We start from the raw sequence: 25,028 nt of genomic DNA, 5'->3' as shown, positions 1-25,028 counted from the left end.
AAATTGTTGCCAAATAGAAATTCCTCAAAATTAAGAAAATGTATATTTTTCAAAACGAATGTTTGCACTAAGACCATATAGAGGCCATCAGGGAAGCGTCGTTGCGACACCAATGACTCTTCTAGCTAAATGTAGTAACATAGAGAACCAGCTACAACCTTGTTTTCATCCAAACAAGCTGTCTTAAGCGAACGGTGAATTGCATTGGCTTCTATGAGCTGTCCATGCTCCATGACTCCATGCTCTGTAAGGTGACCTTGGGTGTTTTGAAAGGCGCCTCTAAATTAAATGTATTATTATTATTATTATTATTATCCCTATATGGAAAACGTTTTGGGGCTATAAAGTCAAAAATGGCGACGCTATTGAATTCTTTGCCCAATATAAATTCCTCAAAAATAAGAAGAGATATATTTTTCAAAACTAAAGGTTTTAGTAAGACCATATAGAGGCCATGCCTATATGGAACAAGTTTTGAGGCTCTAGAATTAATAATGGTGACGCTATTGAAATTGTTGCTAAATAGAAAATCCTTAAAGGTCCCATGGCATGAAAATCTCACTTTATGAGGTTTTCTAACATAAATGAGTTCCCCTAGCCTGCCTATGGTCCCCCAGTGGCTAAAACTGGCGTTCGGTGTAAAACGAGCACTAGGTGTTCGGCTCGCCTTTGAAGACAACGGAGGCTCAAGCTTGCTGATATGGAATGTGGTCCCATATGTCGTCATAAAGCATCTAAGCTCCTCCGCTTTCTCTGCCTTGCACGCCCAGAGAATATGGCCCGCCAATGAGACACGACCGTGCGAGCGCCACATGTGTGTGTGATTACACATACTGTAACGTAAGTGTTTGCTGTCGGTTCTTTAACGTCTCTTGTATTTACACAACGAGACTGTAGTGGGGGTTATCTCAGCCATGGTTGAGAAGGAATTGGGGGAAAGGAACTTTGGCTTTGACTCCCTGAAGTACATGAACTGCGACATGCCGCCAGTTGCCACGAGGCACCAACGCCATGAAGCACCACCGCCCGGCAGTGGGCAGCCGGCAGCGGGCAGCCGGCAGCAGGCAGTGCGCGGTTCAGTCTACTTCAGATTGATGTGGAAGTGGAAGAACCAGAGACGTCAGAGAACCCAACCAAGTCGTTTGTGAATCATAATATCGTCTGGAGGCGCACAGAGCTTTTGGCCATGATAATATGTATTATATGATATAGATATCTATGTATCATATGATATTATTTAGATATAGAGCTCTAGGACTGTATCGCAAGTGTTGTACACTTCCTTGTTATTTGGATAACCGTTCTGCTTTTGGTGTTATGGCGCATAACACATCGGACTCTCGTCTCTGGTATTTCTACAACGAGACTCGTAGTGGGGGTTATCTCAGCCATGGTTGAGAATGAAATGGGGGAAAGGAACTTTGGCTTTGACTCCCTCAAGAACATGAACCACGACATGGAGGAGAAAGGGATTGTTGGCGGCGAATGTCTCCCGCTTGAGCCCCGCTTCCCACTGCCGAGGGACCACCGCCTCGGCGCTGCAGGAGGCGGAGGTGCCTAAACGCTGCCCGGCAACAATCCCTTTCTCCTCCATGTCGCGGTTCAGTCTATTTCAGATTGATATGGACGTGGAAGAACCAGGAACGTCGGAGAACCCAATGCGGTCGTTTGAGATTCATAATATCGGCTCACACAGCTTTCAACCGTGATAATATATATTATATGATATAGATATCTATGTATAATATGATATTATTTAGATATAGAGCTTCAGGACTCCCGTGTGTCCTAGAATATTTACAGAACACGGCTAAAGGCTATGTGCGCCTCACGATTGCGATACATCCACTGTAAACAGAGCGCATGGTACCGTGGCTGCAAGCTGCTCAGGGCCACACCCCCACCCTCCTCCTTGACCCGCCTCGCTCCTCCTCATTTGCATTATAGATACAGACACCAAAACAGCGCATTTGGGGGAAGCTCAATGTGACTGGCTCGGAGTGGCTGTAACTCTGCACCACGGCTGAATTTCGGGAACTTCTTTGAATACCGTGTTAGTGGCCCACTCATACCTATATTAAAGCGTCCATAAAATAGCATGTCATGGGACATTTAAAAATAATTTGAGTTATATTTTTCAAAGCTAAAGGTTGTAGTAAGACCATACTGGCCATGACTATCTGGAACAAGTTGTGGGACTAGTCAATAATGGCGACGCTATTGTGGTCGTTTTCAGTTTTGCACTTTGCAGACAGTCCCTAAGCTCGCGGCTGAAAGCCGACAGCTCATAGAAGCCAATGCAATTCACCGTTCGCTTAAGACAGCTTGTTTGGATGAAAACAAGGTTGTAGCTGGTTCTCTATGTTACTACATTTAGCTAGAGGAGTCATTGGTGTCGCAACGACGCTTCCCTGATGATCTATTGAACCGCAAACTCAGAATCTGCCCATTTCTTTCCAATTTTACTGAGTCCGACCAACAATCAATTGAACCCCATGTGGTGGAAGACTAGGCTATGGGATTCTGATCTCGTAATTACGAGATAACTATCTCATAAATACGAGATACATATATCGTAATTATGAAATAATTATCTCGTAATTATAACATAAAGATCTCGTAATTATAACATAAAGATCTCGTAATTATGAGATAATTTCTCATAATTATGAGTTCTTTATGTCATAATTACGAGATAACCAGATTTCTTTTTTTTTTGATGTGAATGCAATGCGCCACCGTAAATATTATACTATTATTATATATAATACTGAGCCTAGGAGAATGTGGTCTTTACTCGGTTAACGTGCAGACCATTCATCCATCTGAGTACACTGAGGCTACGCACTCCACCAAGCGTGTCACCGCAGGAAGCCAACCACATTCTGCTACTGCGTGTGAATGGAGGAAGCGGCCACCGTCACCAAGGCACTGTCACTCAAATCACTCGGTGACCGGGACGGGATTGCGGTTGTAGAAGGAAAACCAACAGCATGTCATGTGACCAGCGAAAGCCACTGATCAGGCACCAGACAGACATTAAGCAGGGGCGGTTGGTGGGGAGTCAGGGGTGAGGCAGGGAGCAGGCGGGTGGAAAAGAGGGGAAAATAAAAGGTACGTACAATCCTGATGCTTTTCTAACGCAAACTCAACCTTTTCCTTGGTCTTCTGCAATATTCTCAGCTGCTCAGCGTAGTCTAGTGGGGAGATGAGGGGGACCACACACACACACACACACACACACACACACACACACACACACACACACACACACACACACACACACACACACACACACACACACACACACACACACACACACACACACACACACACACACACACACACACACACGAAAGAATAGGAGTAGGGAAGGTTGGGGGGAAAGGAGGAGAGAGGAGGGGGAGGGTAGGAGGCGGGGGGGAGGGGGAGGGTGATATGGGGAAACAACACAGTTGAGACGGAATGAAAGGAAAAGGAAATGCTTTTCTAGCATTAGAAAACCATTGGGGTCTGAAAAGCTACAATTCCCTTTAAAGAGTGAGATGAAACCAAGTCTAAGGACCAGAGCCCCTGGCAGTTAATAGAGGGTATTACAACTTTATTTAATGTATTTCATATTGTGATGAATTGGTTTTCTGAGAGATTCACGTGAATGGTTACTTTTTAAAAGGCTATGGAGCAGCTTTAAACCATTAGTAATGCACCGGTGTAGATGGCACGGAGGAGGGGAACATCACGCTACTCCATACTAATGTCACAGAGCTGACCAAGGCTCTAGGCGGTTCATCTTGACAGTTCAGCTGGTTTCGATCCGTGGTCGTGATTGTGTTTAGACGTGTTTTTTGTCCCTACCGGTGAGCTTGGCCTCCAGCCTGCGGACCTGGTCGTTCCTCCGGAGGACCTGCGAGGAGAGGTCGTCCCTGGAGCTGCTCCCATCAGACGCCTAGAGCGACAACACAACAGCCAATCAGAACCACCCGACAGACGCCTAGAGCGACAACACAACAGCCAATCAGAACCTCCCGTCAGACGCCTAGAGCCACAACACAACAGCCAATCAGAACCTCCCATCAGACGCCTAGAGCCACAACACAACAGCCAATCAGAACCTCCCATCAGACGCCTAGAGCCACAACACAACAGCCAATCAGAACCTCCCGTCAGACGCTTAGAGCCACAACACAACAGCCAATCAGAACCAAGGTTAACACGTCTCTTTAGTCATTTCATGTTGGGATGAAATCTAAACAGTTTATCACCTCAACAATCTTATCACCTCAGCTAAAATTTAAGAACAACTTAAACCATTGTTTCATTAAACTTCCTCTATACCTAAAGAGTCGGGGGCACCACTCAGACAATTCATATACGTTCAAATATTGCTTAAGCATGTGTGTTGTACTGCATTACACACTACTAGATAGAGCTGGGACGACTAGTCGACATAGTCGACTTCAAAAATTCGTTGCCATGAATAATTTGCGTCGACGCGTCGCCTCCCCCAAAGATAAAAGTTTGTTTGTTTATTAATATTAGAATATATTCGAATATTTATTAATAATATTTGGACCATTAAATGCCTTCAGCAAGACCTATATGGTATAAAACTCGGCCAAAAGCCGAGCTCAGAGGGTTTGTTTACCAGCGTTGCTAAGGTGACCGGTCTTGCGTGTTCCAACGGTTTATTAGGTATCTAATAAACTGTCTAATCACTTCATTCACTACCTCTTCCGTGGTCATTAAAATATTATGAATAGACTTTGTCGGGTTCGGATTTTATACTCTTGAGAACTTTTGTCATGTTATGTAGTTCTAGTCTAGCTGTTGACTGTCGAAATTCCACGATCTAGCAACCAGTTCTAAGTAGCAAGAGAACTTTTTTCATGTTATGTAGTTCTAGTCTAGCTGTTGACTGTCGAAATTCCACGATCTATCAACCAGTTCTAAGTAGTAAACAAAACCGTGGTGAAGTTAGTTTGAAGTTGGATATTCGACAGATATTCGGCCATTAATTTCCTATGGAAAATTACTTTTTGCTCAATAGCTCCCGAGTTATGGGACCCAGAGGCCCCAGACCAATTTAGACCTGTTCTACTATGTGGTACTAACAACACACACCTCACAGAAAATTAATATTTTGCTCCTCCTATTTCATTTAAATATTTTAAGAATCCCATTCATTTCCTATGGAAGACGGCTTTTTGCTCAATAGCTTCCGAGTTATGGGACCCAGAGGCCCCAGACCAATTTAGACCTGTTCTACTATGTGGTAATAACAACACACACCTCACTAAAAATTAATATTTTGCTCCTCCTATTTTATTTAAATATTTTAAGAATCCCATTCATTTCCTATGGAAGACGGCTTTTTGCTCAATAGCTTCCGAGTTATGGGACCCAGAGGCCCCAGACCAATTTAGACCTGTTCTACTATGTGGTACTAACAACACACACCTCACTAAAAATTTATATTTTGCTCCTCCTATTTTATTTTAATATTTTAAGAATCCCATTAATTTCAGTGTTTCCCCCACGTTCACACAGCAGCGGCGCGTCGCCGCTGCTGAATTTTCTCCGCCGCTGCAATAAAAATCCTTCTCCTAATTATTTTAATTTTTTTTATACGTAGCTCCTTTTAGAAAATGCACAGCGCGTAACGTCAATTGCGCAGCACGAGGCACATCGTCACGTAACCAACATCAAAGAAAAATACACAGCGAGTGTGGCAGTTTTTGGCAGTAGGCTACCCTACACGGTTGCAAAGTTACATTGATTCTAGCAGTTGCGAGTGAAGCGGAAGATCGAAGAAAGAAGGAAAGAGAGACAGAGAGAGAGAGACAGACAGACAGAGAGAGAGAGAAAGTAAGTTGCTAAAATGTGTCGCTACATGACCACCAGTGTTAAAAACCCTCTGAGCCCAATCATTTTATTGTATCTATAAACCGCAACCTGCCGTTTTTCCTCTAGTATTGTGTGTGTGTGTGTGTAGGCCTATGTGTGTGTGTGTGCGTATTGTCGCTCTTTTTGGGATCACTCATAGCCTTTACAGGAGCTTATATCCAGTCAGGAATTTATAGCCTAGGTATTTTCGGGAACTTTGAAAAATTAATCCATACTGTTAGATCCGATGTTGTTCTTTATTGCCATATAAAATCAGTTTACATCGCGTATTTTAGTTAGGGATTTATGCTAATCGCCTGTAAGCATGTGGGCATTAGCATAAATGCAGGGAACAAACCTAAGGACTTCTTAAAAGATCATGAATAGTTTCTATTATGTATAACTTATATTTATTTTATAATTTTCTCATCACTTTTTGACTCCCAAGACTAAGAAGAAGTGTTTTAAGCAATAACAAGCTTATCATCGCTCTCTTGTCCTCTTCCCCTGACTCTCACTGTCTCACATAGGAGCTGAGCTCACCTGAGGTCTATTTGTAGTGCAAAGGCTCACACTGATTGGTATTCAATTAGCTTTATTTTTTATTTTTCATGTGTGTGAGTCTGTGTTCTTTTCAAATTTTTGTTAGGTTTATAATTTAAAAATATGTGTTTTGCCCATTGTTGCAGGAGATTTCATTTTTGAACAAAGTGTCTTATGTAAAAAACAGTTATGCTTTGGGCATAGCAACCATGTTTAGTGTTTAAGCATTAGGCAAAAATCTGTAAATAAATTGTGCAAATTATATTTGCGTTGTGGCATTTTTTGTTTAAATATTACTATACAAAAATATAAAAATCTGTAAATGAAGACACAAAAGGCAAAGTTACAACACCAATAATCCCATCTACAGTAATACACAGGACTGTTTGAATAGGATTTAAGTGCAAATTCTCCTCTCAAAGTGCACCAGATTCATGCATTCCAATGTAAAGGGTACAAAAAAAATTCGGCTAGGGGGGCATGCCCCTGGACCCCCCTAGAGGGATCGGGGACCACACCAACGCTGCTGAAAAAAATCCTGCGGGAAACAATGAATTTCCTATGGAAGACGGCTTTTTGCTCAATAGCTTCCGAGTTATGGGACCCAGAGGCCCCAGACCAATTTAGACCTGTTCTACAATGTGGTACTAACAACACACACCTCACTAAAAATTTATATTTTGCTCCTCCTATTTTATTTAAATATTTTAAGAATCCCATTCATTTCCTATGGAAGACGGCTTTTAGCTCAATAGCTTCCGAGTTATGGGACCCAGAGGCCCCAGACCAATTTAGACCTGTCCTACTATGTGGTACTAACAACACACACCTCACAAAAAAATTATATTTTGCTCCTCCTATTTTATTTAAATATTTTAAGAATCCCATTCATTTCCTATGGAAAACGGCTTTTTGCTCAATAGCTTCTGAGTTATAGGACCCAGAGGCCCCAGACCAATGTTGACCTGTCCTACTATGTGGTACTAACAACACACACCTCACTAAAAATTAATATTTTGCTCCTCCTATTTTATTTAAATATTTGAAGAATCCCATTCATTTCCTATGGAAGACGGCTTTTTGCTCAATAGCTTCCGAGTTATGGGACCCAGAGGCCCCAGACCAATTTAGACCTGTTCTACTATGTGGTAATAACAACACACACCTCACTAAAAATTAATATTTTGCTCCTCCTATTTTATTTAAATATTTTAAGAATCCCATTCATTTCCTATGGAAGACGGCTTTTTGCTCAATAGCTTCCGAGTTATGGGACCCAGAGGCCCCAGACCAATGTTGAACTGTCCTACTATGTGGTACTAACAACACACACCTCACTAAAAATTTATATTTTACACCTCCAATTTTATTTGAATTTTTTAAAAATCCCATTCATTTCCTATGGAAAACGGCTTTTTGCTCAATAGCTTCCGAGTTATGGGACCCAGAGGCCCGAGACCAATGTTGAACTGTCCTACTATGTGGTACTAACAACACACACCTCACTAAAAATTAATATTTTACACCTCCAATTTTATTTGAATTTTTTACAAATCCTATTCATTTCCTATGGAAAACGGCTTTTTGCTCAATAGCTTCCGAGTTATGGGACCCAGAGGCCCCAGACCAATTTAGACCTGTTATACTACATGGTACTAACAACACACACCTCCCTAAAAATAAATATTTTGAACCTCCTATTTTATTTGAATTTTTTAAAAATCCCATTCATTTCCTATGGAAAACGGCTTTTTGCTCAATAGCTTCCGAGTTATGGGACCCAGAGGCCCCAGACCAATTTAGATCTGTTCTACTATATGGTACTAACAACACACACTTCAAATAATTTATATTTTGCACCTCCTATTTTATTTGAATATTTTAAGAATCCCTTTCATTTCCTATGGAAAACGGCTTTTTGCTCAATAGCTTCTGAGTTATAGGACCCAGAGGCCACAGACCAATGTTGACCTGTCCTACTATGTGGTACTAACAACACACACCTCACTAAAAATTTATATTTTGCACCTCCTATTTTATTTAAATATTTTAAGAATCCCATTAATTTCCTATGGGAAATTGCTTTTTGCTCAATAGCTTCCGAGTTATGGGACCCAGGCACCCCAGACACATGTAGACCTGTCCTACTATGTGGTACTAACAACACACACCTCACTAAAAATTAATATTTTGCACCTCCTATTTTATTTAAATATTTTAAGAATCCCATTAATTTCCTATGGGAAATTGCTTTTTGCTCAATAGCTTCCGAGTTATAGGACCCAGAGGCCCCAGACCAATGTTGAACTGTCCTACTATGTGGTAACCACAACACACACCTCACTAAAAAATAATATTTTGCACCTTCTATTTTATTTAAATATTTTAAGAATCCCATTCATTTCCTATGGGAAATTGCTTTTTGCTCAATAGCTTCCGAGTTATGGGACCCAGGCACAGGGGCGGACTGGCCATCGGGAATACCGGGGACATCCCCGGTGGGCCGATGGCCCAAAATACTATTATGTACCGGCCCACGCCCATCATCGCATCAGCCCTACAATGGTTATCACAGCGGCACAAGCGTAATTTTCTCCAAGAGCTATACCTATCTAATCACAATCGCACTGACTGACTTTTATACTGCTACTCGCAATCGGTCTTCACACTCATGGTGACTATTTTTCGATTTTTTTTTAAGTGTCTTCTAATATGTGTTTTACAGACTTCGGAAGTCCAAAGTAAGAAAAGATCTCCACCTTATTAATAAACACCTCTAAATTGGTTCTTACACAGCCGAAGTGTTCTCAGCTGTGCGGATTGAGGTAGAGAATTTGGATTTGCATACATACACGCAACGCGGCACCCAGTTCTACGCATGCGCTCAACCCATGAGGAGAAAGGGATTGTTTGCGGCGAATGTCTCCAGCTTGAGACCCGCTGAGGGACCACCGCCGGAGGCGGAGGTGCCTAAGCGCTGCCCGGCAACGATCCCTTTCTCCTCCTTGTCGTGGTTCAGTCTACTTCACATTGATGAGGACGTTGAAGAACCAGGAACGTCGGAGAACCCAACGTGGTCGTTTGAGATTCATAATATCGGCTCACACATATTTTGGCCGTTATAATATTATATGATATAGATATCTATGTAGGCTATATGATAATATTTTGATATAGAGCTCCAGGACTCCTGTGTGTTCTAGAATATTTACAGAACACGGCTAAAGGCTGTGTGAGCCTCGCCATTGCGATACATCCACTGTAAACAGAGCGAATGCTACCGTGGCTGCAAGCTGCTCAGGGCCACACCCCCACCCTCCTCCTTGACCCGCCTCGCTCCTCCTCATTTGCATTATAGCTACAGCCACCAAAACAGCGCATTTGGGGGAAGCTCAATGTGCGACTGGCTCGGAGTGGCTATAACTCTGCACCACGGCTGAATTTTGGGAACGTCGTTATGTAACTTACTGTTTTGTTATGCACCTTCAGCACCCCTACACACACAAACAATCACACACCCAGCATGCAACACTACTGATACCACTGATGTTCACACCCCATCGTATGTTCTGTTCTGTTCATTTCTAATATATTGTTCATGCTAATTCTACCCTCTGATTCCAGTTTCTTTATTGTGTGGTCTTTCTCTGCCGACATTCATTCCTTAAGGCTTTGTAGTTATACTTGTATAACCATCTGATACTAGCCAAGAGTTAAGCATATTCATCTAGCAAACTATACCTACCTTGGAGTGTTACAATAGCCAATAATCATTTTATTCCATGTGTCCATCCAGGCAAATTGGTGGATCCAAATGTTATTAAAAAACAAACATACATATATGATGTAATTTCTTTGTAATCATCCAAAATAATGTTAAGTGTATGGGTATTTTTCCCAGAAGGCCACTGACTGTTCGATACGCGCGATCCATTGAGTGGGCAACGCGGCGTGTACTTAGTGGGCCGCGCGCCGTGTATTGAGTGGGCTGGTCTGACAGAAACTCCCGGGCCACTTTTTTCCCCCAGTCCGCCCCTGCCCAGGCACCCCAGACCAATGTAGACCTGTCCTACTATGTGGTACTAACAACACACACCTCACTAAAAATTAATATTTTGCACCTCCTATTTTATTTAAATATTTTAAGAATCCCATTAATTTCCTATGGGAAATTGCTTTTTGCTCAATAGCTTCCGAGTTATGGGACCCAGGCACCCCAGACCAATGTAGACCTGTCCTACTATGTGGTACTCACAACACACACCTCACTAAAAATTAATATTTTGCACCTTCTATTTTATTTAAATATTTTAAGAATCCCATTCATTTCCTATGGAAAACGGCTTTTTGCTCAATAGCTTCTAAGTTATGGGACCCAGAGGCCCCAGACCAATGTGGACCTGTCCTACAATGTGGTAATAACAACACACACCTCACTAAAAAATAAATATTTTGCACCTCCTATTTTATATGAATTTTTTAAAAATCCCATTCATATCCTATGGAAAACGGCTTTTTGCTCAATAGCTTCCGAGTTATGGGACCCAGAGGTCCCAGACCAATTTAGACCTGTTCTACTATGTGGTACTAACAACGCACACCTCACTAAAAATTAATATTTTGCACCTCCTATTTTATTTGAATTTTTAAAAAATCCCATTCATTTCCTATGGAAAACCAACACAGTCTCACTCCGAGAACGTCAAATACCGACTGTTGGCAAAGGCACTTTAGCGTCGGTGACTGACGGGAAAGAGAAATGTGCATTTTACTTTCATAATCGTCGTTCGGCGAACGTGAAGGATGTTTGGTTTGATAGTTATGACGAACAATATTTCATTAGTCTCCACATAATTATAATAACATGGTTGATATGATGTTACTGAAACCAGCAGCTCGCATTCCGTTTAAATCATGGGTATGAAACCATTGTCATTGCTGGTTATGTAAGGGATAATGTAGTATAGAACGCCGGCCATTATCGGGCGATAATGGCCGGCGTACAGGCATCCCGGGCTCACGAAAATAGGTGACACTGTCACGTTATTTAATCTATTGAAACGTGATTAGGTACACGTATTTTCTAAATGTTCGTGTCAAAAAGCACAATTTTCAAACTCATGCATATCAATTGGAAGTATTTGTCGTGATTTGTCACTAAGCACGACTTCCATCTAAGGTTCTGTCTGGGAGCGTTCTCCCTATTGTCCCTTAAGGAGCTCCGTACAGAACATTTATTGTTAAAAATTGTCTGTGATAACTAAGAAGATGACAGCTTTTCCAGTCTCACCAATATGCGCACAGATCGCACGGTTTGACACTTTCAAAATGCGTGCAGTACATACGCCAAATTACCATTTTGCGTGCATATGATACGCAAAACCCAGCATTAACTACTGTGGAGGGCGGATACGTCCATTTCGCGTGCATATGATACGCAAAACCCAGCATTAACTGAATGGGAAATGCAATATTTTAGGACAGATTCACCATTAAACGTGTTTCTAATGACATTTCTAGCGAGAAATGTACTTTTCCCTTGAATAATCTTCAGTCAGTGAATGTGTATGATCTTTATTAATCTTTATTATCTGAATGGGAAATGCAATATTTTAGGACCGATTCACCGTTAAACGTGTTTCTAATAACATCGAGAAACATACTTTTTACTTGCATAATCTTCAGTCAGTGATTGTGTCTGATCTTTAGTTTTATAGTTATTAGGAAGATTTTATCGGCTCGCTCGCATGTTTCAACGACGTCAGGTTGTTAGGGACGCTGTTTTCACTAAACTAGCAACTCACGTGTTTCCTGCGTATGTGTTATTAAACCATTACTTTATGTAACTTTTAATGATATCATCTTGTTAGAAACACGTTTATCTGAGAGCCAACCCAGTCGCCAAAAGCATACGTTGACAGTGTACGTTTTCGTGAACACTGGATTACGTCGCATTTCAACATAAATAGAGTCACACACACACACACACACACACACACACACACACACACACACACACACACACACACACACACACACACACACACACACACACACACACACACAGCAAAATAAATAAATAAATACAAAGGCAGAATAAAGAATAAATTCATTCATTATCATTCAACTTCAACATGTGTTATTACAGTGTAGTGGTGGATGGATGACGTATGTTGGCCAACCCGGAAGTGAGCGTCGCCCTGGGTTCCCTGGACAAAAAGCCAACGGGTTTATCCATTTGATTTTGGATTATTGCAGAAAAATTTGCATCTTTGAAGCCCCTCCTCAAAAACTGAAAATAAATAAAAATAACTGTGCTCCAAAGAAAGAAATGTAAACCAATGCATTCCGAATGGGAGTGTTTCTCCGATTTTTCCATGCTACACAGAACGAAATGTAAACCCATGCAAATAAAGACTTCATGGTCATAATCATTTAAATATCATTAATCTCCTGAGGGTGGTATTCTATTTTTTTCAACGGGGCTGAATCCAGTCACTTGACCGTCATGGTTGCTATGGTGGTTGCTATCGACCAGCCCCTCTAATCCTTACATGGCTCTAAAAACCACGCGGCAAATGAGCTGCCGTAAATTGTGTTGTTTTTGTCGTAAACTAGGGTCCGATGGTTAAAAACAGATATTCCAAGGTATCCTTAAAAGGCAGCTTGGATGTTTTTATTTTCTGCAGTTTAGACTTCTTCTATAACCTATTTTTGAAAGCAAAACACCAAGCTCATTGATTTAACGAGGCAGGGTTATTTGAAACAATTTATTCAATAAATATTTATGAGAGGTCATTCCTTCTCCTGAGTTTTCTTCCTATTTATGTCTAGTGTACAACCCTACTGTCCACAAGCATCACCCCCCCCCCCTCCCCATATGGATTTGGAGAATTGTTGCCACGTCCCAGTGGTGGAGGTATCATATATATGAAAGAGGGCATTCAATTATACTACAATGATCAATTAGGAGGCCGAAGCCCTAAAGGAAGTGATGCAATAGGTGACTGGGTCGACAACATTTAAGTAAGCTTTACTTTGAGGCCTCTTATATATCAAAGGGGGTCTCAAAGGACGCATACGCTTCAACCTGTGGCTCCAGCCCAACAGGAAATGACTCAGCAAGTGCTCCATCTCGTTGCACCTGCACCCAGCGGCTCGCTTGCAAGATTTTGGCCTGAAGTTATTCCCAGACCTACACCGTAGCCATCCAACCTGCATATAACCTCGTTAAATCAATGAGCTTGGTGTTTTGCTTTCAAAAATAGGTTACAGAAGAAGTCTAAACTGCAGAAAATAAAAACATCCAAGCTGCCTTTTAAGGATACCTTGGAATATCTGTCTATTTTTTAACCATCGGACCCTAGTTTACGACAAAAACAACACAGTTTACGGCAGCTCCTTTGCCGCGTGGTTTTTAGAGCCATGTAAGGATTCGAGGGGCTGGTCGATAGCAACCACCATAGCAACCATGACGGTCAAGTGACTGGATGCAGCCCCGTTGAAAAAAATAGAATACCACCCTCAGGAGATTAATGATATTTAAATGATTATGACCATGAAGTCTTTATTTGCATGGGTTTACATTTCGTTCTGTGTAGCATGGAAAAATCGGAGAAACACTCCCATTCGGAATGCATTGGTTTACATTTCTTTCTTTGGAGCACAGTTATTTTTATTTATTTTCAGTTTTTGAGGAAGTGCTTCAAAGATGCTAATTTTTCTGCAATAATCCAAAATCAAATGGAAAAACCCGTTGGCTTTTTGTCAAGGGAACCCAGGGCAACGCTCACTTCCGGGTTGGCCAACATACGTCATCCCTCCATCACTATACTGTAATAACACATGTTGAAGTTGAATGATAATGAATGAATTTATTCTGCCTTTGTATTTATTTATTTATTTAGCAGCGAAATGCAGTGTGTGTGTGTGTGTGTGTGTATAACACGCTATTTTATGTTGAAATGCGACGTAATCCAGTGTTCACGAAAACGTACACTGTCAACGTATGCTTTTGGCGACTGGGTTGGCTCTCAGATATACGTGTTTCTAACAAGATGATCATTAAAAGTGACATAAAGTAACACAAACGCAGGAAACACGCGAGTTGCTAGTTTAGCGAAAGCATCGTCCCTAACAACCTGACGTCGTTGAAACATGCGAGCGAGCCGATAAAATCTTCCTAATAACTATAAAACTAAAGATCAGACACAATCACTGACTGAAGATTATGCAAGTAAAAAGTATATTTCTCGCTAGAAATGTTATTAGAAACACGTTTAACGGTGAATCGGTCCTAAAATATTGCATTTCCCATTCAGATAATAAAGATTAAGAGAGAGAGAGAGAGAGAGAGAGAGAGAGAGAGAGAGAGAGAGAGAGAGAGAGAGAGAGAGTTGTGTTTCATGTTTGTGTGTTGGTGTGTGTGTGTGTATCTGTGTGCTGGTGCCATTTGATGCAGAGGAAGTGGCGTAGAGCGTGGGGCGCGTTGGAGTTTGAAGCCTGTGGGACCAGTGGGAGAGCGAAGCGTCCTGGGCGGATGGGATGGGGGCGGTGTTAGTAGTGGATGTTGCTGGTGGGTGGGTGTGGGGGGGGGGTGCTGGGGCCTCAGTAGGCCTGACCCATCTCCACCAGTCAGTGAAGATCATACACATTCACTGACTGAAGATTATTCAAGGAAAATGTGCATTTCTCGCTAGAAATGTCATTAGAAACACGTTTAATGGTGAATCTGTCCTAAAATATTGCATTTCCCATTCAGTTAATGCTGGGTTTCGTGTATAGGCACGCGAAATGGACGTATCCGCCCTCTACAGTAGTTAATGCTGGGTTTTGCGTATCATATGCACGCGAAATGGTCATTTGGCGTATGTACTGCACGCATTTTGAAAGTGTCAAACCGTGCGATCTGTACGCATATTGGTGAGACTGGGTTGATTATGACAGACAATTTTAAGTAGAAACGGGTGGCCAAAAGCTGTCATATTCTTAGTTATCACAGACAATTTTTAACAATAAATGTTCTGTACGGAGCTCCTTAAGGGACAATAGGGAGAACGCTCCCGGACAGAACCTTAGATGGAAGTCGTGCTTAGTGACAAATCATGACAAATACTTCCTATTGATATGCATGAGTTTGAAAATTGTGCTTTTTGACACGAACATGCAAGCTGCTGGTTTCAGTAACATCATATCAACCATGTTATTATAATTATGTGGAGACTAATGAAATATTGTTCGTCATAACTATCAAACCAAACATCCTTCACATTCGCCGAACGACGATTATGAAAGTAAAATGCACATTTCTCGCTAAAAATGTTTACATAAACACTTTTAATGGTGTAACTATGCTAAAATATCATATTTTACACCCAGAATAAAAAGTATGTCCGCCATTTTCACAGAAAGATATCCTAAAAACTATCCAATAGGAAAGATGCTCACAGCGTATATTAGAGACGTAGTGGGCACCCCCCATGCCGTCGGCAGAAGACGCCGAAGGGTACCTTTCCCGTCACCGACCGACGGCAAAGGGTACCTTTCCCGTCAGTCACCGAAGCTAAAGTGCGTTTGCCAACAGTCGGTATTTGACGTTCTCGGAGTGAGACTGTGTTGGTTTAAGTGCAAAATATTTGTTTTTAGTGAGGTGTGTGTTGTTATTACCATATAGTAGAACAGGTCTAAATTGGTCTGGGGCCTCTGGGTCCCATAACTCGGAAGCTATTGAGCAAAAAGCCGTTTTCCATAGGAAATTAATGGGATTCTTAAAATATTCAAATAATATAGGAGGTGCAAAATATTAATTTTTAGTGAGGTGTGTGTTGTTAGTACCACATAGTAGGACAGGTCAACATTGGTCTGGGGCCTCTGGGTCCTATAACTCGAAAGCTATTGAGCAAAAAGCCGTTTTCCATAGGAAATGAATGGGATTCTTAAAATATTCAAATAATATAGGAGGTGCAAAATATTAATTTTTAGTGAGGTGTGTGTTGTTAGTACCATATAGTAGAACAGGTCTACATTGGTCTGGGGCCTCATGGTCCCATAACTCGGAAGCTATTGAGCAAAAAGCCGTCTTCCATAGGAAATTAATGGGATTCTTAAAATATTTAAATAAAATAGGAGGAGCAAAATATAAATTTTTAGTGAGGTGTGTGTTGTTATTACCACATAGTAGAACAGGTCAAAATTGGTCTGGGGCCTCTGGGTCCCATAACTCGGAAGCTATTGAGCAAAAAGCAATTTCCCATAGGAAATTAATGGGATTCTTAAAATATTTAAATAAAATAGGAGGTGCAAAATATTAATTTTTAGTGAGGTGTGTGTTGTTAGTACCACATAGTAGAACAGGTCTAAATTGGTCTGGGGCCTCATGGTCCCATAACTCGGAAGCTATTGAGCAAAAAGCCGTCTTCCATAGGAAATGAATGGGATTCTTAAAATATTTAAATAAAATAGGAGGAGCAAAATATAATTTTTTAGTGAGGTGTGTGTTGTTATTACCACATAGTAGAACAGGTCTAAATTGGTCTGGGGCCTCTGGGTCCCATAACTCGGAAGCTATTGAGCAAAAAGCCGTCTTCCATAGGAAATTAATGGGATTCTTAAAATATTTAAATAAAATAGGAGGAGCAAAATAATAATTTTTAGTGAGGTGTGTGTTGTTAGTATCACATAGTAGAACAGGTCTAAATTGGTCTGGGGCCTCTGGGTCCCATAACTCGGAAGCTATTGAGCAAAAAGCCGTCTTCCATAGGAAATTAATGGGATTCTTAAAATATTTAAATAAAATAGGAGGAGCAAAATATTAATTTTTAGTGAGGTGTGTGTTGTTAGTACCACATTGTAGAACAGGTCTAAATTGGTCTGGGGCCTCATGGTCCCATAACTCGGAAGCTATTGAGCAAAAAGCCGTTTTCCATAGGAAATGAATGGGATTTTTTAAAAATTCAAATAAAATTGGAGGTGCAAAATATTTATTTTTAGTGAGGTGTGTGTTGTAAGTACCACATAGTAGAACAGGTCTAAATTGGTCTGGGGCCTCTGGGTCCTATAACTCGGAAGCTATTGAGCAAAAAGCAATTTCCCATAGGAAATGAATGGGATTCTTAAAATATTTAAATTAAATAGGAGGAGCAAAATAATAATTTTTAGTGAGGTGTGTGTTGTTAGTATCACATAGTAGAACAGGTCTAAATTGGTCTGGGGCCTCTGGGTCCCATAACTCGGAAGCTATTGAGCAAAAAGCCGTCTTCCATAGGAAATTAATGGGATTCTTAAAATATTTAAATAAAATAGGAGGAGCAAAATATTAATTTTTAGTGAGGTGTGTGTTGTTAGTACCACATTGTAGAACAGGTCTAAATTGGTCTGGGGCCTCATGGTCCCATAACTCGGAAGCTATTGAGCAAAAAGCCGTTTTCCATAGGAAATGAATGGGATTTTTTAAAAATTCAAATAAAATTGGAGGTGCAAAATATTTATTTTTAGTGAGGTGTGTGTTGTAAGTACCACATAGTAGAACAGGTCTAAATTGGTCTGGGGCCTCTGGGTCCTATAACTCGGAAGCTATTGAGCAAAAAGCAATTTCCCATAGGAAATGAATGGGATTCTTAAAATATTTAAATTAAATAGGAGGTGCAAAATATAAATTTTTAGTGAGGTGTGTGTTGTTATTACCACATAGTAGAACAGGTCTAAATTGGTCTGGGGCCTCATGGTCCCATAACTCGGAAGCTATTGAGCAAAAAGCCGTTTTCCATAGGAAATGAATGGGATTTTTAAAAAAATCAAATAAAATTGGAGGTGCAAAATATTTATTTTTAGTGAGGTGTGTGTTGTTAGTACCACATAGTAGAACAGGTCTAAATTGGTCTGGGGCCTCTGGGTCCTATAACTCGGAAGCTATTGAGCAAAAAGCAATTTCCCATAGGAAATGAATGGCCGAATATCTGTCGAATATCCAACTTCAAACCAACTTCACCACGGTGTAAAACCACACTACAAGTTGACAATTTAAATTACATAAATCCTTTTAGAAGTTGAGCCTCTGCCAGCCTCTACTGCCAGGTGGCAGTAGTAGTAGTATTGGTAGTAGTAGTATACTGTGTTATCAAATAGCATAACAACAACAATCATGTGGATTTATGCTATATTTATAATGTGAAATAATCGGTAACTGAAAAAGTAATCGTTAGATTAATCGTAAAATGTGTCGTTAGATTAGTCGACTAATCGAAAAAATAATCACTAGATTAAACGTTTGAAAAATAATCGTTTGGGACAGGTCTACTACTAGACTACTAGCTTTTCACTTAGCCACTCCTACACTCAGCTAGCCTTAGATGACATCTCCTAGCGTTGCCTGCCCTCACAGACCCCTTCCTCATAGCATATGTTTTCTGTCCCACTGTGATGACATGTTTTTCTTGTTGTTTGACTGGAAAAAAGATACTCTCTGTGGAACGGTTGCTCGTCAATGATTCAAGTCTCACTCAATAATTCAAACCTCTGGAACTGTGATCTGCTTTAAGTGTCTGAGCTCTCAGACCTCAGTAAGCTTCCACTAGACAGGCTTCTCCAACACAGGAATGCAATTAATAGAAATAATTAATATACATGAGGAATTGGTTCAGCCTAGTTCTTCACAGCACAAAGCAGTTTTTTAACATAAACAGCCAAATCACAACACAAAGTTTGCCAGGATGATTCACTACCTGAATTCAAAATAACTTTCTGAAATGACCCATGACATGCCACCAGGTGTGGCCTTACAAGCTGTTTTGAAATTCGGGGAACACACCCATCACAAGTGGGTGTGTTCACCTAGATGTGTGGTGGATTGGATGATAAACGTTTGCTACCGTCCACTAGGGCTTTGACTTTTGCCCAAAAATCATATTCGAAGTTTGTTTGCCGCTGTTGGTAGTGCCAGGTCAGCCATCTCTTCTTCGTTCGTTACCAGACTCCGGTTGCATTGTGGGATAGCGTAGTGACCTACCGTTGTATACTGTGGCGGTACGCAGGGATTAAAGTGAAAAAAAATCTTCTGACTAAAATTTTATTCGCGCTACAGCCAAGTCACGTGCAGTGTGTGAAACATGTGCCAGGTTAGGTTACTTGACACCTGCATATCACACAAAAACACACACCTGGTTGTTGAATTTTTTTGCACCATGAACCGTAAGGCTTGCCATCGTTCCCCGTTTCCGTCAGCCATGCCCATCTCCATTTATTTTTTTGTGTTTTATCAATATCCGATACATCAGAGCCGTCAATCATTATAAGGGAGTTCATACAACACTAACACAACAAAGAGACGTAAAATGTGGCGCGAAAATGGTGTGTATATATATACATTTGTATATAATATATTTAATATATAATCGGGATGTACATTAAAATGCTTGTGTTTTCAGTCAATTTTAACGGTAGACCTTTTAAATACTCACTATATAATTTGACAATTTTACCGGCGTTGACGTATGACGACATAATACACGCGTGTATTATGTCCATGTTCGAAACTGCATACTACCGTACTGCCGACTACATACTGCGCAGTATGTACTGTATACTGCATACTGAATGTGGGATTCAGTATGCAGTATACAGCAGACCGACTGCACCGGTATATTGCATACTGCAGTATACAGTATGCAAGTTTCCCAGAATTCATTTTGCGGCAGCGGTAGCGGTAAAGCTGCTAAAAGCTGTTCTATTTCATGTAGGCTACGCCGTCTAGGCTTCGCCTTATGGGCTTGTCCCGTGCGCGCGCCTGCGCGCGCTGAAAATTCAAACTATGCACCTATCAGCGTGGGCACCGCCCACATTTCCCACGGTATCGTGTCTATATAACGCGGTGTATACCGTCGCTCATCCTCCCTTTTCTTTCAGCACTTGTGCTTATCAGCGAGAAATTGAGAACTACAATTAAGAAGATGAGAACTTCAACACGGATCTCCCAAGCCGGTGGCAGCGGCTCGGGCGAGGCCGCGGACAAACGGCCCTTTTCAGGGCCACCTGAGAGCGCTCCTAGAGCAAGGTCCTTTTCAGGACTCCTATGCGCCTCCTGTCCCGCCTCCCTGGCACCGGGTGACGGGCACTTGGCGTGCTTTTGGTGCCTCGGCGCCGACCACGCCGCGGCTGCTATGGCGGCCCCCCGTCTCCTGTGTCGCCTGCCGGGAGCTGCCTGAAGAGGGGATCCTCTCCAGGCATCTCTTCTTTTCCCCTGCGGTGGAAATGGCTGACGCCATCGACCTGTTCGGACCTGACGTCGACGATGGCATCATCGACGCCTCCCTGGACGGCGACTCGGCGTCCGGTTTTTCCCGCTCTCGGGTTACAACCGCCACCGTCATACAACACGAGGGTCCGCGCCGGATGACCGATCTCTTCCGGGAGATCATGGGTGAGGCGGCGGCCATCAAAGGGATTCCCATGCCGGTCCCGCCTCTCGCCCCCGTATCTGACGATATGCAGGGCGAGTGCTTTCGCACCCCATCTTTTTCCCGGCGGGTTACCCAGTGTCTCCTTGTTCCCGCCTTTGCAGCACTTGTTTATTGCTGCCGGTGAGGACCCTTCGACCCTGAAGGCTCCGGTAAGATCCTACACGGATTTCACCAACGTGGAGGGGTGGGCCGATACTCAGGCGAGGGGGATCCCTCGCCTGGAGCCTCCCCTGGCAGCGCTTCTCTGTCCGGGCGCCGGGCTCCTTAACGAAAAGCTGCTGCCCCCCGACCGCCTCCAGAAGCAGATTGTCGGCCTAACGGACAGGGTGTTCGTTTGTGCCTCTCAATCCGCGGCGGCGGTCAACAACATCGCCCTGCTCTCCACTGCCATGGTCTCCTTGTCGGCTGACAGGGAGGCCTACGGCCCGGAGGAAGCCGCGAGATGGCTGGCGGTTTCCCGCTTTTCCAGCGCCATCCTCCAGCTATGCCAGCCGATAGCCGTTTCGGCCGGCCAGCATATGGCGTGGGCTACCATGATTCAAAGGGTCATATGGCTCTCCCACACTGCGGTGCCGGAACGAGAGCGGGCCAGCCTCGTCCAGGGTCCACTAGCGCCGGATGGCCTATTTGGTCCCAGGTTCTCCGAGGTGCTCGCGCACCAGCAGTCAGTCCGTGAGAATCGTTCCCGGTTCGGGACGATTCCTCTCAGCAGGCTGAGAGGAAGCGCGGTCTAGGCCGGTCCCAGCGTTCCATGGGACCGCCTCCGACTCCAGCCCCGGTGCAGCAGCCGCAGCCGCCGCGCACGGGGAGAGCAGCAGCACCACGGACCGGGATGTTCCGGACGCTTGCTCCTACTTTTTCTTTCCCTATTAAAGAAAAGAGTAAAGACCGTTCGGCCGAACGGCAGTACATGGTACCTAAAGAGCGATATTCCCCAGGCCACCTGCGTCCTACGCTTGTGGTGCGCTCCTCCATGTTGCCTATTTCCCCCTCTCAGCCCGGTGGCTGTAGGGTGACTGTCGGACGACGTTGTTTTCACATGGCCTCTGGTTCACCTGCTTCTAAGAAGCGGCGTCCCTTGGAGCCTCATGGACGGATCAGAGACTCGTTGCACGAGCCCGTGGATACGGCCGCTTGTACCGGTCTCCTGGTTCCCCACATTATAGGTGAGGAGATGGGTCCGCGCGCTGTGGCTACAGCCTGCGGACAGCGCATGCGCACAGGTGCTGCGGCCGGACGGCTCGCTCCCTGTTCAGCAGGCACGAGCGCGACGTCTAGACAGCTCGTTGTTTTTACAGCTGCTAGTTCTGGTACGTCTCCTACGCTCGCTGAGCCTCCTCCCTTTCGTGGGAAGCCCCCCTTGGTTCACACGCAGTGTGGAGGCGGTAGGGGCAGAGGAATACGGGTTATTCCTGGACGGTCTTCCTCAGCTGTCGGCTCACCCTCTCTCCAACCGCTCTTCAAGCGTCGTCGCCCACCCTTTATGGGGTTGGTGGAGACCACGCTACGGGACCCGGCTGCGAGCACGGCTCTGGCAGCAGAGGTGGCACGTCTCTTGGTAAAGGGGGCCATCACTGTCGTTCCCCCCCACGAGTCTCACCTAGGTTTTTATTCCCACTACTTCCTGGTTTCCAAGAAGTCAGGGGAAATGAGACCTATTCTGGATCTTCGCGTGTGCAACAGATTCGTTGCCACGAGGAAGTTCAGAATGCTCACGGTCGGAGCATTGTTCCGGTGTGTGAGAGAGGGCGATTGGTTCACATCCCTGGATCTCAAGGATGCTTACTTCCACGTCCCTGTTCGGCAGGCGCACAGGAAGTTTCTCCGCTTTGCCTTTATGGGGATGGCGTACGAGTACCAGTGTCTGCCGTTCGGCTATTCCCTGGCTCCGCGCACCTTCTCGAAGTGTGTGGAGACGGCGTTGGAACCGCTCAGACGTCAGGGAAAGAGGATTCTCTTCTACCTAGACGATCTGCTTATTCTGAGCAACTCAGAAGAGACGAGAGAAGGGACACCATGTTGGTGATAAACCATCTCTCCTTCCTGGGTTTTGCCATCAACTGGGAGAAGAGCTCCCCGCTCCCCAGCCGGCAGACAGTCTACTTGGGGCTTTGCCTAGACTCAGCCACCATGACTGCGATGCTTTCGCCTCCTCGGCGAGACGCCATCCTGTCGGCGCTCTCCCGTTTTCACGTTCGCTGAAACGTGACCGCACTGTCCACCATGCGCCTGTTGGGGCTGATGGCAGCTGCCCACCCCGTGGTCCCCCTGGGTCTGCTTTTTATGCGAAGACTCCAGCGGTGGTTTGCTCGCCAACGGTTGGACTCCAGGCGACACAAGCTCAGGGTGCTCCTCGTCCCCCGTTCGGTGTCGCCAGACCTGGAATATTGGAAAGGACCCTCCGCCCTTCTCAAGGGTGTTCCCCTGGGCAGGGTGGCGTCCTACGTAGTGGTCTTCACGGACGCCTCGTTGACGGGTTGGGGTGGAACGTGCCTCTCCCACTCGGTCGGAGACGAGTGGCGCACGCCCCCTACAGCACACATAAATGTGTTGGAGCTCGACGCTGTGAGGAAAGTGCTGTTGCATTTCTTTCACCTGGTGCGCGGCCGCCACGTTCTGATCAGGACAGACAGCGTGTCGGCGGCGGCGTACATCAACAGACAGGGGGGAGTCCGCTCCCCTGCTCTCCACCGAAAGGCGGTCGAGCTCTGGCTTTGGGCTCATCAGTATCTCCGCAGTCTGAGAGCCCTGCATATCGCGGGCGCCCAGAACTTTGGGGCGGACCTCATGTCTCGAGGCGGTCCCCGCCGAGACGAGTGGCGGTTACATCCCGACATTGTCAGACTGATCTGGCAGAGGTTCGGGACAGCGCAGGTGGACCTCTTCGCGTCCCGGGAGAACACGCACTGCAGGTGGTGGTTCTCCCTCAGCCCTTGGGATCTTCCCCCGTTGGGGGTAGATGCGTTGGCACACACACCTTGGCCGCGGGCTCTCTTGTATGCGTTTCCCCCGCTCCAGCTGATCCTTCCTCTTCTGGAACGGGTCAGACAGGAGAGACTGTCCCTGATATTAGTGGCCCCGGAGAACCGTTCAGCTCTGTGGTTTCCAGAGCTGGCCGCGCTCTCGCGGTCGGCGCCTTGGCCAGTACCATTCAGGCCGGATGCACTTTCACAGGCCCACGGGACGGTGCACCACCCGCCCGATGTCTCGGGACGGCTGTTGGTTTGGCTCCTGAGAGGTTGATCCTGCAGGGCAAAGGTTTGCCTGAGACGGTTATCAACACTATTCAGAGTGCTCGTGCGCCTTCTACTTCTTCCCTCTATGCGGCGAAGTGGTGCGCCTTCTCTAATTGGTGTGAGACGAACCACGCTGTCCCATCTCAATGCGAGGTGGGAAGCGTGCTTTCGTTTCTGCAAAACTTATTGGAAAAAGGTTTGGCCTTCTCCACTATCAAGGTCTATGCGGCAGCCGTTTCGACTGGCCATGCAGGCTGTGATGGTGGACCGATCTTCAGCCATCCACTGGTCAAGAGATTCTTGCGTGGGGCTAGACGGGTTAGGCCTGTTTCACGCGTGCTTACACCACGCTGGGATCTCCCCACCGTGTTGCGCGGATTGTCCAGGGATCCTTTCGAGCCTCTCTCTCAGGCCCCTTTAGATGCCCTGTCCTTTAAGACGGCGCTCTTGTTGGCCTTGGTTTCTGCCAAGCGGGCCGGTGAGCTAACCACTCTGTCTGTCAGCCCGAGTTGCTTGTTGCTAAACGAGGACAGCTCCTTCGCGTTGCTCAGACCTAATCCTGCGTTCCTCCCGAAGAACATTAATAGTTATTTTCGGTCGAGGGATATTGTGCTTAAGGCCTTTCACCCCCCGCCTCATTCTAGTGAGGCGGAGGCGGAGTTGCATCTCCTGTGCCCGGTTCGGGCGTTGGCTATGTACGTGAATCGCTCGGCAGCGTTCCGCTCCACACAACAGTTGTTTGTGTGTTATAGCGACGCTAGCAGGGGCCGCGCTCTCTCTAAGCAGCGGTTTTCTCGCTGGGTATGTGAGGGTGTTTGCCTAGCCTACTCTCGGCAGGGCTTGGCGCCACCGTTGGGCGTTAAAGCTCACTCCACACGGAGCGTGGCCGCTTCAACGGCTCTACTCAAGGGCG

At 44.6% G+C, this 25,028-nt stretch overlaps 2 protein-coding genes across 3 annotated transcripts in view; both read right to left on the bottom strand.

Moving 5' to 3' along the window:
• The window catches only part of rpl35 (ribosomal protein L35), a 78,264-nt gene that overhangs the window by 37,558 nt on the left and 15,678 nt on the right, over positions 1–25,028 (bottom strand). The window lies entirely within an intron of this gene.
• The window catches only part of golga1 (golgin A1), a 64,741-nt gene that overhangs the window by 34,998 nt on the left and 4,715 nt on the right, over positions 1–25,028 (bottom strand). For both annotated transcript variants that reach the window (XM_060065900.1, XM_060065899.1), the window contains exons 3-4: positions 3,856–3,946; positions 3,123–3,197 (exon numbers count right to left, since the gene is read on the bottom strand). In XM_060065900.1, coding sequence (XP_059921883.1) covers positions 3,123–3,197; positions 3,856–3,946 — 166 coding nt within the window. The remainder of the gene's footprint in view (positions 1–3,122; positions 3,198–3,855; positions 3,947–25,028) is intronic.

Source organism: Gadus macrocephalus, chromosome 11, assembly GCF_031168955.1.
Source record: "Gadus macrocephalus chromosome 11, ASM3116895v1".
In the NCBI taxonomy this organism is placed as follows: domain Eukaryota; kingdom Metazoa; phylum Chordata; class Actinopteri; order Gadiformes; family Gadidae; genus Gadus; species Gadus macrocephalus.
This window is presented reverse-complemented; position numbering and strand designations above follow the sequence as displayed.